This window comes from Parasteatoda tepidariorum, chromosome 1, assembly GCF_043381705.1.
Source record: "Parasteatoda tepidariorum isolate YZ-2023 chromosome 1, CAS_Ptep_4.0, whole genome shotgun sequence".
NCBI classification, from domain to species: domain Eukaryota; kingdom Metazoa; phylum Arthropoda; class Arachnida; order Araneae; family Theridiidae; genus Parasteatoda; species Parasteatoda tepidariorum.
The window spans coordinates 53078662-53098586 of NC_092204.1; the positions used below are offsets into that span (position 1 = coordinate 53078662).

The 19925-nt window shown below is 31.2% G+C and overlaps 2 protein-coding genes across 2 annotated transcripts in view; both read right to left on the reverse strand.

The window, feature by feature from the left end:
• Positions 1 to 1734: 1734 nt before the first annotated feature.
• LOC107440606 (techylectin-like protein) lies at positions 1735 to 9727 on the reverse strand. The gene is made up of 6 exons (XM_016053580.3): positions 9575 to 9727; positions 6950 to 7101; positions 5493 to 5662; positions 3865 to 3970; positions 2951 to 3115; positions 1735 to 2116 (listed from the first exon to the last, which is right to left on the reverse strand). Exons 1-6 carry the CDS (start codon positions 9577 to 9579, stop codon positions 1818 to 1820), a joined length of 897 nt encoding a protein of 298 aa, XP_015909066.2. The 5' UTR covers positions 9580 to 9727; the 3' UTR covers positions 1735 to 1817.
• Positions 9728 to 12934: 3207 nt separating this feature from the next.
• The window catches only part of LOC122268380 (techylectin-like protein), an 11156-nt gene continuing 4165 nt past the window's right edge, over positions 12935 to 19925 (reverse strand). The window contains exons 3-6 of the mRNA XM_043050862.2: positions 19383 to 19534; positions 17406 to 17511; positions 15448 to 15612; positions 12935 to 13456 (exon numbers count right to left, since the gene is read on the reverse strand). Of these exons, the coding sequence (XP_042906796.1) occupies positions 13188 to 13456; positions 15448 to 15612; positions 17406 to 17511; positions 19383 to 19534 (692 nt within the window). The 3' untranslated portion in view covers positions 12935 to 13187. The remainder of the gene's footprint in view (positions 13457 to 15447; positions 15613 to 17405; positions 17512 to 19382; positions 19535 to 19925) is intronic.

Genomic DNA, 19925 nt, shown 5'->3' on the forward strand with positions numbered 1-19925 from the left:
ATATATATAAAGGCGGTACTATCTCAAGAAAATGGGTTCAACGTCGAATCATATGATTGGTACCTCGAGCCTTAATACTGTACACACTCGTTGCAACTTGAATTAGGTGTTACAATGAATCTTGTTCCCATTCAAGACAAACCATAACATTATGTTATCAATTTTAAGAAGTGCAATAATATGATTTTACTCAGGACCCTATTAAGATTGCAGAAAACGTGAATCATATTATGGTTCACCGTCCTTCAAAATTTTTCACAGGGTGCAAAATAAAATTTATTTCATGTAAAGGAACAAATTACTGTAGTTGCTGAAATAATTTAGGATAGAATTGGATACTAGCAACTCCAGAAGAAATGAAGTGACAATGCCTAACCATGTGATTTAAATCAGATTTAATTGGATACCTGTAAGTGACGTCACACGCGTGTGTCAAACGTGATTGGATTCTGAATAGAAAAATGCAATTATTTACCTACAATGACGTCACTTGCAGGTATCCAATGGCGGTATTAAAAACAAAACTTTTTCTCCTAATCGTTTTCTGAGTGAAAATGTTATTTTTTTAAATGTCCTTATATTTTCTTTTTTATATTTATTTTATCAAAAAAAATGCTTTTTTGAAAATTATTTTTCCCCGTCAATAAATATCTGTCAACTATCCAATGAAGTATTCTTTGTAATTTTAAGTTTAATCGTAGGTTAAAAAAAGAAACAAATTTTTGGGATTCGCTTGTTTGAATTAAGTTTCTAATTCAGCTCATCTCCTGCTTAAATAAAAAGATTCTGAAATGTATCATAAGTTTATTAATTTTTTTCTCTTTAATTAGACATGTTACAAGGTAGTAGTAATAATTTTTTTGTCATACACAAAATCAAAATTAGACATTTTGAGTTGTTCCATCAAAGCTGTGCAGTTATTATTTAAAACCTTTGTTTCGAAAATTAGAGCCACTAAACTAGTTAAACTTTGACTTCGATTACAGCAAAAATGCTTCTTTTTTCATAAATAATAAAGAAAAAATTAATTAGAACCAAAAAAATAGAGAAATTTTTTGACACTATGTGTTTTCTGAAAGTTATCAGCTAAAGCTCTATTTCATGAATCAGAAAAATAAGAATCGTGATCAACAAGACTATGTGCACTAAGAATCATGGTATATTAAAAGACATGATAGTTCAATAACACTATTGAAAACAATAGTGCAAAAGAGCGTTGAAAATTTATCAGAAGATTTTAAAGTCGCTAATGAGCAAGCTATAATCGAACCATCCAACATATATATTTTTTAGATCTCTTTTTTTCTCTTTATATGCTAGATTCGAATTTCGAAAACTCCGATTTTTCGGTAATTCAAAGAGGCAATGATTTCAATTTGTTCTAAATGGTGGGGTTGTTTTGCAACCTAGGTTACAATTTAGAAGAATATCCTACTTTTGATGTAACATAACTGTAAGAAAAAGTTAGCAATCTACATGGAAGACAATACATTTTTAAGTGTAATTAAAAAAAATAACTAGGCTTGCCCTATCACCAAACGTTCCTATTGTTTGTAAGAAGCGTCATCTTTAGCTAAAACATTTAATCTTTCATTCTTAATTCCAAATAGTTTCACAAAAATGATAATAAAATTAGCCCCAGATTTGTTATCTATCTCTTCTTCGATCTTTGTTTGAAAAATATTTCAATCTTCCATTACTTAATTGATAAAAGATCTCAGGAAAACAGAACAGTTTGTAACATTTTCAAAACTTTATTACTTTATAAATTAAAATCTTCATACAAATTTGAATATTCATGTAAAGGTGAATCTTTACTATTGTGGAATTTCCGCACATTCCTTAACAAAAGGTTTGTGTTTGAAGTTCTTGGATCTTATTTTGATTTCAGTAGTGTCTAAGGATTCCTTATAACCCTTCCAACTTTCCCAGATCACGCCATCTGCAAAGCTATCATGTTTTCCCCGAAGATACAGTCCATTTAAATTCGCTGTGTGGCAGGTATTGTACCACCAGGCACCTTTATATTTCTGAGAGCAATGTTGATTTATCTGAAGATCATTATCAGCATCTTTAGTTGAGAATTTCATATTTTTGTGCATCTCCATTGAATCACCTGAAAACAAAATAATGTATTTCCAAGAACTAACTTTCCAATAGTTACTAAACACAATCATAAATTCAGAAACACTATAAGATTATAAAGAGAAAACTTGCTCTAATATTAAAATTAAAATGATTTTTGTGGATTAAAATATAAATGATTTTTGCGTGCATTTTTGTAACTGTTCAGTTAAAAAAAATTTATAAAGTTAAGTTTTAGAAACTATTATATTTTAAATAAATGTATCATAATTTTTACTACTGTAGTCTATTGCACTGAGTAATTTGCGCAGTAAACAGGCTTTTTAGTGCCTGCAAAAATTCCTGATTATTTCTAGCCAAGCATATAAAATCTAGACGGAGAGTTAAACCTTGCCTTAAATGGATCTACCGTCTCGAAAAGGACATGAACATTCTTAAAACTAAAGATTAGAGGACAGTCGCCAAACGGAGAGACACCTGGAAAAGACTTATCGGGAAGTCCAAGGCCCACCCAGGGATGCTACTGGAGAAGAAGAAATTTTTTTCTTTTTTTTGTGTTGCTACATTTGATTTTATTTCAATATTTTATTGCCTCCTAATCACGTTTCAGTATTTTAAACAAGTTTACAACGTTTTGTTAAAATTCGTGTAATTCTCATTTGATAAATGAATGCTATATTGGAAAGTAATTTATTGCACCGAAAAGCAAAATTAAATATTAAAACAAACCCAAAAATCAAAATAAATATCGAAGCCTGGTGCATGTTTATTTTGGTGGATAATAGGTAGAGTAAGGTTACATGCAATATAACTAATCAAATTTCTATACAGCAAAATACTGAATAAAACCAAGTTTGAAACCTACCAGCATCACCACTGTAGTCTTGTATGTGTAGCGTATACTTCTGAATCTCATCATCAATCCAAAATATGTCATACAGAGCGTATTTCTTATCTCCTTCCACGTCTTTCAGATCAAAGCGTACTGAATAGAGCTTTTGATTTGTTAAAGCAAATATGTTGTCATTACCTAAAATTATGACATTCAATTAAAAATGTAAGATTCATATACAAGCCAGGTTTTAAACAAGAACTAGTCCTATTTTGCATTAAGAATTATATAGTATGCTATCTACACGGAGAAAAATTCTAGTAAAATTCCCATACTGTAACGGTTTTCCTGGAAACTCTGGTTTTCAATATTATATATTACCATACATTAAGTAAAAAATACAAAACTGAAAAGTAAATTTAACACATGTTCTAAACTATCATGATAAAATTACCAAATTTTACCACATTCACCATATTTTATCACTCATTATAAAACAATATTTCATTGTTAATTTTACCAAAACCATGACCAAAGCGCTTCGTAAAAAATACCGAGATGTTTGGTGTTCTTATAGAGCCAGAAACGTGGCTTATTTCACCATATTCTGGTAGCTTTGACTATATTTCTTTTTCTCAGTGTATATATTTAGTTATGATCAAAGTCAACAGAGATCATTCAAAACATCTATAGTTACACCGGAAATTATAATACCACTACAGGCAATTATAACAAGTAATAATGGTTAATTGTCACATATGATTATTAATAGCATTAAAAGTAAATATGGTCAACTTACATAATAGCAATAATTGTAAAAAATGTTATAATATTTCATTATTTTACTGTAATATAATGAAGTCAAAAACAATGTTTTTAAAATACAAATATTACTATCATTTCTGCCTCAGAAACGTTGCTTATGACCATATGATAATATTGCATACCTAACCAGAAATCTCTCTCTATGTGGCCAAAACCTGTTTTGTAACTTGACCAGTCTTGATAAAAGTAATCTTTAGGTCTAAGGAAATTCCCACGCCTTTGAATAACCTATTTAAAGAAGAAAGAAAAATCAAAGGCAGGAATTTCTTAATGTACAAAGTACAGTGAAATAAATGTACACAAGCTTCATAAAGACTGAGTAATGTGTTTATGTGATATATAAGTTAATGTCACAAGTTAATGTTTATGGAGCTTTATGTTTGATTACTCTATACTACACGAATAAAGTTCCGCTTCTGAAGATATCTTGCCAAAATTTTAGCTAAAGGCAGCATAAGAGACCTCTAAAACCTCTCCTTTTCACTGAAGAGAAAGGTTTCCAGACCTTTCCCTTTTGCTTAAGTGAATCTTTCAAATTTTCTTTCGAGAGCTTCAGGGTTTCGCCAAGTAAAAGAATGATTATTTTAACCATAAGTAATTAAAAAATTCAAACCAAAAAGATCATTCATTACAGGAAAAAATACAAATGAGTAGACGTTTTAGTATACTCTCTTAGGCCACCTGTGGCATGAATAAAAGATGCGATACGATCAGGCATTGAGGCATATAAGTTCCTTATGGCGTCCTACGGCATCTCATTCCACAGCTGCTGTAGAAACACAGCTAAATAGACCTCGGAGTCTGTCCAACTTACCATTCTACGTGGTTAGAGATATGTTCGTTCGGTGACAAATCTGACTATCGAGTAGGTCGTCGAAGGATGGTAATGTGACGAAGGCATTCCTGTGACACCCTGAATGTGTGTGATCGAACATGCAGGATTGGCCCAACCTTTCCTTGATTCCGTTTGGAATAGTGTTGCTCTAGACGGGATTGGACTGCGACCGAATGAAATCAGGTCATCTAAAGTTATGATTCCAGAGTTAATTAGGGCGGTGCTAACCTAAGTGCACGGGGGTCCGTTGTAGAACACCTGTACTTTAACACACCACTTACACAACTGGTTTGATGTTATGGGGTGCCATCTCATACGATACAGGATCACTCTTAATATCAATCCACGGTGAAATGGCAGTCAAGTGGTACGTTCACGACATACTTCAGGCATATGTTTATCACTCAAAGCAAGGCTACAGGGAGCCATTTTGCAACAAAAAATTGCTCACTCACACAAAACAACGATATCACGGGAATGCCTCAAACGCATTGCCACATTTCCCATACCTGCTAAATCCTCAGGTTTTTACCAAACGAGCACATCTGAAAAACAAGTTGGACAGCTTCCGAATTAAGATCAAGTTCAAGCTAGATCAAGTACTTGCATAAATGCAGCAAAACATTTCTTCCTCAATAATTTCTCCTATTAGACTAACTGGAGTCAAATGACTTTGCACAAACTTAAGGAGAGCCAAACTGTATTTCCATACATGTCTTATACCTTAACTTTTAAAACAATTTTCATCTCTCTTTAAATACTTCCATGCTCAATTTCTTAGGAATTGCAACAAATAGTTAAATATCTTGATACCTTACCTTATTCTTATTACCGGATAATTACATTCAATTACTGTTTTAAATAAAAAATAATAATAAATCGAGGATAATCGATGTTTTGAAACTATAAACTTACTGTCCAGCCACCGCCATCAGTCTCCATATCACAATATACGTCTATTGATTTCCCATTCAATAGTCTGCTTTTTGGTTCAATTTTATACGATCCACTCTTGTTAAAACCCATTAGCAGCCACTCTTCACAATCTATTGGCTTTGAGTATAAATAAGGTTTAGCATTCGAGCCTGAAATACGTGTATAAATTCATCAACTATTGCTTAAATCTAAGGTAAAGATATTTAAAATATATATGCGGTGTTTACAAGAAGTATAGTAGTTCAAACCATTTTTTCTTTTAAATTTATTTAGTTCAGCAGAAAAGCAACCACTCTGTGAATAAGTTTGATAAAAAAAAAATAAGTATATGCAAGTTCGTAAAAGCATAGTAATCATAGTAAGTCACTGATGATGATGACCATTTAATGTAGTCATCATTCTTCAGTTCTTTGTTGACTACTCGAGAAAGAAATTGTACCACCTACCAATTGTTCCAGCTATATAAACATCAGTTTTTTATATATAATATAGATTCCTACTTATTTTAATTCCTGGTACTACAGCCAAGGATAAACCATGGCCTCTTTAACAATTCGACTCCAAATCAGTCTGCCTCATACCTTTTCTACTCAATTTCTGATTTCTAAATCTCAACTTCATCTATCTCGGTCTTCCCCCATTTTCATAAACTTGAGCATTGATTTTTAAGACCCCTTATAGTTAAGGGTACAGTTAACACCCACCACAGGCCGACTAAATATAACAAATAGTGATTAAATAATTGCCTGTCGCCAAACGGAGAGACACCTGGAAANACTTGAGCATTGATTTTTAAGACCCCTTATAGTTAAGGGTACAGTTAACGGTCACCACAGGCCGACTAAATATAACAAATAGTGATTAAATAATTGCCTGCCATTCGTGTCCCAATCGCTACTTTTTCAGTCGAAACTGAACTTTGTGTGCGCTTTATTACTTTTTAGAATAAATATGGAATTATTATGAATATTTTATAACATTCTAAAGATTTCTCATTATTTCGCACTGGTTTCTTAAAATTTTTCTTTGTATTAGAAATGAACTTTGTAATGTTGTCATATTTTGAGAAATAATTTAAAGATATACCTTACATTAATTACATTAAGTTTTTCTTAATCGTTCAAAGTTTTCAAGTTTGAAAAATAGCCACATCACTAGATTTTACTGTTAAAAATTCTACAACTATCCACTAGCCAGTAGTAAAATTTTCTAATTTTTCTCTATTTCTTAAAGTGATTTACTTCATTGCTGTATACTTCATATTTTTTATAACAGTTTTTTTTATTACTCATTTAAATAACAACTTCTGACTTATGATGCGTCTGACATTATAAATTTAATTTTGTCAAGGTTTCAACATATACAAAGATAACATGATAATCGTATGCAAAGGACGGTGATTACGGAGAGCAACAACTTGAAAAATAATTACTTACAATTTGGATAATTGTCTCTAGCTTTTCCAATCAGGTCACTTGCCAGATTCAAATACGTAAGGCCTTTATTGTTATCTTCACATTCCACTGCAGGGTTCTTTCCGCTACAAGTTGCCAAAATACTGGCCAATAAAATTAACAGATGGAGAAGCCTGTTTTTAAATGTTACAAAACGAGATTAAGAATGCATTGATATGAAACCGAAACTTTAAACTAATGCTAATAATAAGAAAAGTAATTTACAGCCTATAAAATTGTGTTTCAATAGACGTTTCTCTTTATATCGCAGAAAGATAATTCTCCTTGTATTGTTTAGAGCATTCTCATCCAACAGAAAAATCCTATGATATTTTAATCACTTACGGCAGTTACAAATAATATTTATTTATCATCCCTTTTTAATATTATTCTACGTTTTTATTACATTTTTTAATTTGATTACTAACCAAAATTAAAAATCATGAAATTAAAATTAAATTAAATATATGTTGCTTTTTTTCTTATATTATAAAGTCAATGGTTTAAGTTTCCTTGCTATGTAACATATTATGACAGAGATTTTTAATTAACTTTCAGAAACAATTAACTATAAATAAGTTATATTCACTTTTTAAATGTCTACATTTACTTTTTAACTAAACTTTATGTAAATCTGTTTTCAGTCAACGCAAGCAATTCAAAATGATTAAATTTAAATTTTATCCAATTAGTATATTGTATTATTTGTTATATACTGATTTGTTAATATGTTTCTAATCAAATAAACTTGTCATTTTATTTTAAACATTTCAAAAATAATAATCTTCAATCGATCTTGAAAAAAGGCAAGATTTTGAACCAAACTCTCCATGTATGGAAGCAAGGAAAAACTTTTATGAATTAAGACATTTAAAAACAATTTTTAGGCCAATTTTATGTCGAAAATGTGTTTCTAGAAACCGTCTCTAAAATGGGATCGAGGGTGATGATGGTCATAAAAAGAACGGGAAATAAAGAAGACAACTGATTTTAAGAAAAACTTTTAAACTAATTTTAACCCACTGAATGTTTAGCGGAAGTGAAAAATTGGGAAATATTTCTACCCTATACACTATTTTGCTGTCGAAGTACATGGTGAAACTGGTTTTGCTATGGGGAAAAGACTCCAGGTTAAAATACAACTGTTTACGTGCAGAACTGTCAATGGGTTAAAGCTTGTTGAGAATTGAGCACTTTACGGTAGAACAGCTTAACGATGACGATACTTTCCACCTTCATTACGTTTGAGAATAAGCAAAATAATCACCCATTGACTGCAACCAATGATACTTAACTACAATGATCTCCGTGTCTTACGATTGATCAGCTCAATGTCGGACTCCAGTGAACGAGACTTATCAAAGTAATCACCCATTGACTGCAACCAATGATACTTGATCCGGTGATCTATTGAGAACCGTGTCTTACGATCAGCCCAATGTCGGACTCCAGTGGATGAGACTAATCAAAGTAATCACCCATTGACTGCGACCAATAATACTTGACTTCGATGATCTATTGAGAACCGTATCTTACGATCAGCGTAATGTAGGACTCCAGTGGACGAGAATAAATGCGACTGAGCAGATGAAGAGACGCAGTAACTTTTTTTAATGCCCACCTGGAGAATGACCTTTCGTCATATAGGCATCTAATGGGCAGATTTGTTGGCCACTCTTTCAGGGGCACCATATTAGGTGGGTCAACGTTGCTGCCACAGTACGGACAGATAGTACAGAGAATAAAAAATCATTCATGCCTTGACCGGGATTCGATCAAACACAGAAACTAAAAAGCTAAAATAGTAATAAGTCACGCACCATCATCAGCACCCTGGCTTTCTCAAGAAGACGAGACCTGTCCTTCATTCTGATAAATGAGTTCACCTTTTCAAATTTGCATTCTCCTATCACGATGTGGTGAAAAATACCAGAATAATGTAAATTCATTGTGTTTCTTGCTCTATGAGAATTTCAAAAAGCTCGGTTAATTTTTTAACAAATGCTTTTGGAAAATTGACAATAAAATATAGTTTTATAATGTGTGATAAAAATTTTGTAATTTGGTAATTTTATCATTATAACTTAGACCGTGGTATATAAACCATTTATTCGGTTAAATTTACTTTTCAGTTTTGTATTCTTTACTAAATGTGTGAGAATAAGAACTATAATTTTGAAAACCAGAATTTCCGGTACACCATTTGCCATATGAACGGAAAAATTACCAAATGAATGGTTTAAATACCGTATATTTCAGTGTCCAATGTCAGCATTTTTATTCCTTTTAACCAGAAATGCCATCACCATAGAATACGATAATATCAAGATATTTTTTTCTGCGTAAGAACTAATAAACTTGCAATCATATTTAGTAAAAATATTCAAAACTCTATGAAGAAATTTTACGACAAAATAAAATGTTCCAAGATCATGCCAATCACAGCATTATTTCACACAGTACGAGAAGCATTTTTAATACAGGTTAAAATTTGGGATGGATTAAAAAAAATAAGATAATTTCAATTTGAAGAAGTTTGTAAAATAATTTAACCATAGCAATTATTATGTATTTTTTAAGCATTTCATACAAAAAAGACATACTTACATCATTTGAGTCTTCTTTTGAGTTCTATACCTCTTTATCCCTCACTTTAACATTAAATAAAGGTGTTTAAATCAGTCTTTAAACATGAATGAACCAGACAGGACGATAAGGTGGGTTCTTCCCAGTATAACCATTATCAAAAAAAAAATTTTTTGTTCTTTATAAATCTGCATTTTGAAGTGTTTTCAAAAGATAATATTTGACTTTGAGCTGCGCCCTCAGACAATGATACACGACTAGAAAACACAAACGAAACTAAAATCAAAGTGTATCATAATTCTATGTCTCCAAGGAGACGATATTTTTTTATACAAGAATTTTTCTTTACATTAAAAATATCTCTAAGCCAACCATATAAACTTTCCTTTTCCTTTTTTTAACTTGTTTAAATACGGAATAGGATAATCTTCCTAACTACTTTCAAAAATTTCTGTTTTCCAAGATAAAAATAATTATAAATAAATGTCATCTGCATAGTTTATGCACCTTTTGGCCAAGATCCTGTTATGGCTTATTTGATTTACAGCTAATGGCATTCTGAACTTTTTTAAAATTAAAGACAAGCAATGTATTTTACGCAAAATAGTATTAAAACATCCAAAGAATTTAAGAAAAAAAAATTCTAACAACATTAAAAAAGATTTTATTTGCTATTAATCATANATGTCATCTGCATAGTTTATGCACCTTTTGGCCAAGATCCTGTTATGGCTTATTTGATTTACAGCTAATGGCATTCTGAACTTTTTTAAAATTAAAGACAAGCAATGTATTTTACGCAAAATAGTATTAAAACATCCAAAGAATTTAAGAAAAAAAATTCTAACAACATTAAAAAAGATTTTATTTGCTTTATCAACACCTTCTTTCCTCTCCTACGACGTCTGCTATTAATCATAATATGCCTTGTTTTAAATAATAAATATGTTTTTTCTTTCGATTTTCAGCTCTCAAACTTGAAATAATTCTAACCTTTTGAACATTGAATAATATAAACTTTAACCAGAGAGATTCTAACTGACATGAGAAGCAAAATTAACAAATTCAAATTCGAGAGCCTTTTAACTGTTTATTATTAAAATATAGGTTCAGTTAATAAGTTGAATATCCACGTTTAAAACAATTTAAAATAAAAATTAAGTAACTTGTACAACAATATCAGGTTCTAAAAAACTCAGGACTTCTTGCCCTTCAAAAAAAGATGATGTTAAGAATTGTCAAATTATGCCACGAGGCGGCGCTCATGTCAATATCATTCAGTTACCATTCAACTCTGGAACAGGGTGCATCTCCCTGTTACTTCACAATGATCCGGTCAACTTTATATCTTTAAATTTGTAAATAAATTATTATGTGTGTTACAGTCCACTGATTAATAGATCGATACATCACAAACACTAAACAGATGAGTCGATCTCCAGTGACCAAAACTAAAATTCAGAGAGAACAAACAAGAGCTATTTAAAATGAAATAGATATATTGAACATCTCCAGCAAACAAAAACTAAATTTTAGGGTGCAAGAGTTATTAAAAGTCAAATAGATGTTTTGATCATTTCTTCAGACCGCTAAGTTTGATAGCAATTTGAAACTGAATGGGCAAAAATTAAGATTCCAGCAGGCTCATCAATAATTCACTAATCACTTATAAAAACTATGGAGCACATATAAGATTCAAAAAGTATAAAACAAAGAAACAAGGGAAAGGAAGGACGAACACGTAAAACTAAATTTAATCCTTAACAGTTAACAGGGACATGAATAACTTATCAGTTCAGAGGCTGGAAAAGGTCTGACGTGCTGTGACTTTCTGTAAACAGTTCTATAACACGTATTGAAATATTTTTTCTTATAATGAGACATGTCTTCAAAGCATTCGACACTAAAAAATTAAAAATTTAGGTGTTCAGCACAAAATATAAATCATTTTCTAATATTGTCGTAAAAATATTAAACAGCTGTAACTGGACCTAGAAAATATAACTGTAACTTGATTTGGAAAATCTAATGTAATTTTGTTTCGCTTTAAAAATTTGTACCTTGAATGTACCGTAAGATTCAGTACCAGTTTCAGTTTCGAGTGCAACACCAAACCTGATTTGGTAGAGCGAGAAAAAAACACTCGAAATAACCATATTTTCATTGAGGGAAGATTACATTACAGACGAGGAGATTTGATGGCCTGGGCTGGAATCAGCATAGACGGACGTACTGATCTTCTTACTTTACGGAATGGTTATTTGACGACTCAAAGATATGCAGACGAGAGCCGGAGATACCATGTCGTATCTTACGCTGACGTCATTCGTGATTCTTTTAATGCAGGATAATGCCAGGTCTCATACAATTCATCTTATGGAAAACTTTTTTGAAGCTGGGATAATACGGTGTATGGAATGCCCAGCATGCTCTCCTGATCTAAATCTGATCCCGCATGTTTGAGACGCCCTCGAGTGACGCATTGCTGCAAAACCAGAAGCTCCTGTTACTATCCATGACTTCTGTTTTGTTTCGATAACCTCTGTTCTTGGTGTAAGACCCGAGATCTAACTATTCTTGTCTCTCAACCCTCTTTATGTGTGTCTATGCTAGGCTCGCGAAAGCTGCAGTGCAACGGAGTAAGAAGATAACTATGTCAAACAAAGATTCTACGAGCCATAAGACAAAATTCCTTCCGGGCTCTTTCTCAAATCTAAAAAAACTTTTTTTTCGTCTTCGTAAAGTTTTTGAAGACTCTTTAAGCAAAACTAGTTTTTTTATATAGATATAAAGAAATTCTCTAAAATGTTCCTTTTTATAAAAAGCTAATTAATGAATACTAAATTTTTTGTAAGGAATTTTTTGATCTGGCCGTCGCTCACTACGGCTATGACTACATGATGTATAAATTACATGCATAATATTCCTAAATAGCCATATAAAATGAAATGAAAAGTCTGCTCCTTTTTCACCTATTCTAGTACTTCAAAATTTCCCATACAGTAAACATGTGCACCAGATCTTACCCAACTAGTGGGTACAAGGCTAGGGTGTATTTGACTTTTTCCAGAAAAAAAAATCCGTTATAAAAAATTTATGACGTCAATGTCTTTTCAGGAATGATACACAACTAAACAATGAACTATTTGTTTAAATCTGAGAGTTTCTAAGTCAAACAGTTTAGCTCCAACAGGACTTAGAAATTTAACTACCCGGTCTCATTACACTTTCCCTTATGACACCGCATGACATTTTATTATGACACCGCATGACACCGCATGACATTTTATTATGACACCGCAGTTTGTTTGTATAGCCGCAACCGAGAGTACTTACGGATTTTAAAACACCCTGTTACTTTTATAAAAAAAAAATGAATCGTTATGATATAAGTATTTATTCCTATACACGGTAAAATTGAATAAGATATGAAATCATTAGGCATTTTTTTATAAGATACATAATAAATGTCACATCAAATTGGCATAAATAGAATTAATTCATTATTAGTCATGTTAATCACAATTGAATCTTCTTCAAATTGAATAATTTTCTTGAGCACTAATCGTGAGAAAAGTTCAGATTCTCCATTATGAACATTTCGAGGTATTGATATTGCATTAGCAGTTCATTTCTAATTCCTTTTCTTAAAAGTCTTGGACCTGATTTTTATTTCAGTCTCATCCAGTGATTCGTAATAGCCTTTCCAACTGATCCAGTTGATTCCATCAGCGTAAGTCTTGTGTTTTCCTCCCAAATATAATCCGTTTAAGTTAGCAGTATGACACTCATTATACCACCATCCGCCCTTGTAAGTTTGAGCGCAGTGAGTTTTGCCAGGATTGTTTTTAACGTCTTTTGTTGAAAATCGCGCGTTGTTGTGAACTTTCAACATGGAGTCACCTGAAATAACAAGTTCAAGAATTTAAGCTGTAAATAAATAAATAAGGTGTATATCGCAAAGGAGAATTTTTAATTGATTTGAAACTTATCTGTTGAAACATATCTCGGGTTCCGGTTAATTACCCGACACTCTGTACCCCGACAACTTAAATTCCCTACTACGTTTTCACGACAGGTTCGTTTGCCCGAATATTTACGTTATAATTTATTTTCTCAACGGGTACGTTTTCCCAATAGGGCTAGTAAGTAAGGTAAATGAATTCAGTTTTTCGTTACTTTCCCGTATAGTTTTTATAAAATTGTCAGCTATTGCTTATAGGACTTATTCATATTAATTACACGATTGCTAATTTGACTGTAACTCGGAATAAAAATCAAAGAGCCGCGTTAATTTTCCTTCCTTCAGATGGATTTCAAGGTGATTCATATTATGTAGGTGGTAAGATAGAAAGGTTTTGTGGAATTAAATTGCAAAATGTCGCTTGCTATATTAAAAGGAATGGTTCAGTGCGATTGTTTTAATAGGTGATAAGGCAAAAAATGCGTCTGTGGAATTAAGAAACCAAATCATACTTAATGTATCAATCGGTAAGGTGGCTGTAATGGAGGGTTGTACTAAAGAGTTACGCTGAGTAATTAGTATTTTTCAGAAATTAATGATTCATCCGATTCTGCCAATATATATCTGCCAATCAGTTATTTTTGTAATTTCTTTTATTGGGCAAATGCCTGTCTGGCGAACGTACCTATCAGGAAATGAGTTGTCGGGCAATCGTATCCATTGGGGAAATGATATGTCGAGCAAACATTCCTTTCAGGCAAATGAGTTATCAGGCAAATGGAGTCGGGCGATTGAGTTGTCAGGCAACCGAGTGTCGAGAAATAGTACCAGACTCCCTATCTCATGTCATTGGCAAAGCTCTTACATTGCTATCAATATTTTAAAATAAACAGAACCAATTAAATTCTCATTTGTACGAATCTTAAAATGAAAAGGACTTATTACTTCGAATATTTTAAAGATCTAAGGACCGGTGTTTCACATACTGACTCGAGACTCGCCTTTAAATTTGCTAAGTTACCTCAAATGTGTACAATATTTTAAGTAACGAAATCTGACACAAAACCAAAGTTGGGCAGTTGTGCAATTGCCCCTTTAAGTACACAACGCACAGAATCAATTTATTTATTTATTTATTCATTACATAGGAAAAAACATGAATAGAGCACTTTGAGATAAAGCCCACTGACAGTTTACGACGGATTCTAATTTGTACCCATCAAAATATAATGGTTATCGTAATAGATTGAACAGTTTTACAAAATTTGCTGTAGAAAATTTGAGCCCCTAAATGCTGCTATTTTTGCTTATTTTCACATACTTATGAATCCATTCACGCAATTCAAATATTTTTACCTTCAATTATTAAAGTAGTTTGCTCTAGAATTAATTCTAGTAAAATAGATATTTTAACAACTTTTTATTTATTCTCATTAAAATTAATAAGGAATGGCAAAATCTAATATTTGATTACATTAGTTAAAGCAAAATATATGAATAACACTATTTAGAAATTTCGGTATAAAGATTTTTAATTATAAAATGTGTATATGTTTTTCTTCTTATTCTCTGATAATTTAAAACTCTCTAATATCTAGGAAGGAATTTTATGTTTATTCCTAAAAAACCTTGTTTATGAATACTAGTAATACAGGAGACATTTTATAGTCATATTTTTGATGACTATAAAATATTGACATATTGCAAATCGTAAAATAGGAACATTTAAGATTAAAAGGAATTCTGAGAAAGGTCAGGGCCCATCCAGGGTTGTTGTGCCAGTGAAAAAGAAGAAGCATTCTATCACTAATTTCAACAGTTAAAAACACTTACACAATAATTCTCACTTATTAGAAATGCACACTTGAGTTTAATTTTTGAAAGAAAAAATACATTAAAGTAGTTAAAAAGAAAAAAAAACTGTAATTACCTGCATTTCCACTATAGTCCTCAATATGCAACGTGTACTTGTTTATTTCGTCATCTATCCAAAATTTGTCATACAAGGCATACCTGCTTTCTCCGTCCACACTTTTTAATTCAAAACGAACTGAATAGAGATTTTGGTTCGTCAATGCGAAAATTTTGTCATTACCTGTAATAACATTTTAACTCTTTAAGTGAGAATATTTTGAGGGAAAGAACTTTTTTGAAAACAATAACTTTTTCATTTCGGTCAAATGCTACTTACTATTAAAAATCTACAAATAAGACACTTATATTTGTATAAATTACTTTGGAGAGAATGTGTGTGATCAGATTAATTGCGCATCTCATTATATTTTTGATTTTTTTTAATTTTCAGGAACTTTCTGTTAAATGTTATTCATTAATAAAACATAAAAGACTGCTTTCAATAATTTACTATTTCCAGTAAAGTGTACTTCATGGAAATGGCGGTCAGAAGGACCTTCTTACATGTTCAAAAACTAATGATTGTGTGTATGATTTTGCGTTCAATCATTTCAAATCTGCAAAGTTAGCAAGGGTGCCGGCAGAATTATATAAAAGGGGGTGCAACCCTCTAACAAACTACCCCCCCTCAAAAAAAAGTTCTTTTTTTTAAATATTGTTATTACATTTTGTTTTGTTATTATATATATTTTCATCTGTTAATTTTCTTCAGTATACATTTCTTCACTGTTAGCAAGATATTTCAACAAAAAGGACGAATTTCTTTACTTGCAAATTTTGCCACGAGAAACTATACTGATGGCGCTGGCATAGCTACTGACTTTGAAACACAAATAACTACAAACAGCAGTTTCGTATACTAACGTGTTTGTGCACGCTTAACATTGGTATTTATTGTGTTGATGAAGTTTTACAGTTGTGAGAAGTCAGTTTGTGTCATACACCTTTGTTAAACTAAATAACTAATAGAAAATATAGTATTACTTATATTTTATTAAATGAAATTTAAAAATATAGCTTAGATATCTGTCAAGTTTGTGCATGCTCAGTGTGCATAAGAAAAGAATCAAAGATGGCTCAGAATTCATTGAAAAAGTTATAAACAGATTTGAACAGCAAGCAAGACGATTACACTTCTTGTTTGATTAAACAATTTTTTAATTGTTATGTATCAATAATTACTTAATTATTTATTTTTCAATAAAAATATGTTTCATTAAAAAATTTTATAACAAAATTGCTTTTCTGTATCTCTTTAATTATTTAAAAGAAAGCCAGGGGGGCCGGCAGCGGGGTGCACCCCCTTGCACCCCGCTGCCGGCGCCCTTGAAAGTTAGTACATATGTCAGTGTCAGGAAAAGTCATATATATATATATATATATCCNTATATATTATTTGCCAGACTTAGAAAGCAGCAGACACACTCGATCCCGACGTCACGTTGTGGGCCTTAAAGTCCAGCCACCCTACCCTAAGTACAATGTGAGCCAGTCTGCATCCTCCCACATCCTATCGTGTATTGGCTGCTAGAAGAGCCACCTGGTCTCCAACCCTGCTGCAATAGTACTTTAGGTGCTTTTTGGATGAATTCATGGATTTGATTTAATGCTTCTGTTGGTCAATTGGGCATAAGCAGCAACAACAACATATATATCACAGGATTAGTTTCACTCATCAGGTCTCTCTTCCTAACTATTTATTAAAAAAATCAGGCAGAGAAATGATTTTTATAAAATTGATTATTATTTACCGTTGAAAAACTGCACTCTGATTCCTTTAGGTGATAAAGACGCACAGATAAGTTTTAATAAATCGTTGAATATTTGCACAAAACAAATACTTGTTTCCATTAACTATTCCATATTAGATTATCGTCAAATTATTAGAATTGTTGCCAATTATCACATTCATCGTATCACAAAATATTCATAAATTTTGTTTAAGTTTTATAATACGTCAAGTTTAAGAATTACCTAGCCAAAAGTCCTTTTCAATATGACCAAAACCAGATTTGTAATTTGCCCAATTTTGGTAAAAGTAATCTTGCGGTCGTGAAAAATTTCCTCGTCTTTGAATTACCTGTTTCGAAAAATAAATGAATAAAATGTGTGTATATATTTGTTTTAAAGCATTTTAACAGAAAGAGAAGTAATAACAATGCCAACTAGAAAATAACCAAATATAATACACACTTGTTATCCAATCTCAAGAGAAACTTCTACAAATAGGATGATTTTGTTCTGAAGTATATCTGTGAGATTCGAAAAAAATTATTCGCAAAAATAATATGAGCACGCATTGAGTTGGGTGGTAGTTAAAAAATTACTTTTCTATTACGAATTTATTTATTATTTTTATTATATCTTACTCAAATTAAGTTTGATTTTCTTAATGTCATTTTAAATTGAAACTGTTGAAGGTTTTATTTGTGTACGAAAAAGAGAAATCGGTTGCGAGTTTTTAAATTGCCGGAAGTCAATTAAAAATTACGTGAGCTGATTATTAAAAAATAATATTTTGTAAAAAAAAAGAAATAGAAGTATATTTTAGAAGTTTAGGAAAATTTGAAATTTTAAATCGCTGTATTTATAACAAATGTAACATGATTTGGAACCAGAGTTCATTTCTATTGATGATTTTCTGGTAACTTCAAACATTATTTAAGTTTATTTTTAAAAAAAAACACTTGTGTCTAAAACCCGACTAGGATCAAATTGGCCTTAAATCTTGGTATCAAATTTTATGCATTCTTTATAAGACTATGCAAATTTGAATGATAAAATTCTAAGCTTTATTTAAATTGTCTAAAAGTAGGTTTTATTATCAATTAATGTAGTTAGTCTATAATATTTTTTTAATAATTTATCTTAAACGCTTTTAAACACTGAAATAGTTGCTTAGAATGATGCATTTAGGGCACTCTTGAGAACAATTTCGAGGGCTAGGGTTCCATTAGAACATCTGATAATCAGTATATACCTGTGTAATTTTCGCTTAGTTTATAAGGAATATCATAAAAAGTTCAAATTAAATTATTTTGATTTTATTGTGTAGTATCATCTTAAAAGAATGAGGTGTGTTTTGCCACCAAATTTTGCAACATTGATTAGACACTGCCAGAGAAAACCGTAGTTTGAAGAAAGAAAAAATTGAATAAATATAAGCATACCTAAGAGAGATCTATGAGTGAAGGGAATTTCAGTTGATTACAAAAGTTTTTATAATTAAATTATAAATGCTTTTTTTTTCTCCTCTGATTTACTCGTGCTTCGTTTCCAATTTTCAAAACAACAGCACATTTTATTATTATGACATTGTAATTTTATTTTATATTCAGCTATTTATTTTTTCAGATTTATTTTTTCGCGCCTGAACTTCACAACCTTTAAGTTAGAGGGAGATTCTGAAGAAATGAAACAATAATTGCATTTTAATAAAAACAAAAATAACACTGCCTAAACTTATAGCTATCACAATATTTGTAACAACAAATTACTTTTATTTCATTTTCTACTTTTTTTTTTTTAACATATTGATTTTTTTTTTTAAAGATCGAAACAACATTTGCAATAAAACTCTCTATTGATAAACACTGTACATCCTAAGATTGCATCCCATCGTAGCATAGGACATGTTGCATAGGATCATTGCATGTTAAGAAAACGTGAACAGCTCAAAAATTAAATAAAAGCATCAACCAATGATATTTTGTTTCTGTTCAATTTGAATAAATAATTTGACCGTAACTTCCTTTAATACTTTTATGTATACGAATCAAATTATATTAGTATTGCAGATTAGTATGCAATTATATTAGTAATGCATAAAATGTTTATTTCATTTCAAAAATAATTTTAAGTAAAAAGCTGTTTCTGTGCGAAAAAAAAACCTTGTTTATATAAAACTAGCTAGTTTTATTTTGTTTACATAGAGTAGGATACGCAACATACCGTCCACCCTCCTCCATCTGTTTCCATATCACAATAAACGTCAATTGATTTTCTTGCAGTAACTCTACTTCTAGGCCAGATTACATATGGCCCACTCTCGTTGCAACCAGACAGAAGTATCTCTTCGCAATCTATTGGCTTAGCTGCAGGACCTTAAAAGAAATATTATAATGATACTTGAAACTTATTACGGCCATGGTACAAAGCAAAATATACAATCTAACACTTGCTTCGAAATATAAACATTTCAGCTTATTATTTCACATTTTAATTTTCAATATATCCTCCCTTAAATTGCTGAACCTGATAATTTAATATAATGAAGAACACAGCATCTAAAGCACAAAGTGATAGACTGCCGTTTTGGGGTACCATAACAATTAACACAAAATGTAATACACGTGTTTTGATCACTCTCCAATCACTCTGCTTTTGGTCATATTGCAAAAGACCCAATCTTGTTTGAGCCAGACAATAGTAGCTCTTCATTACCTATTGCCCTTAGCTACAGAAAGAAAAAAAAAGTAAATAATATATATATAT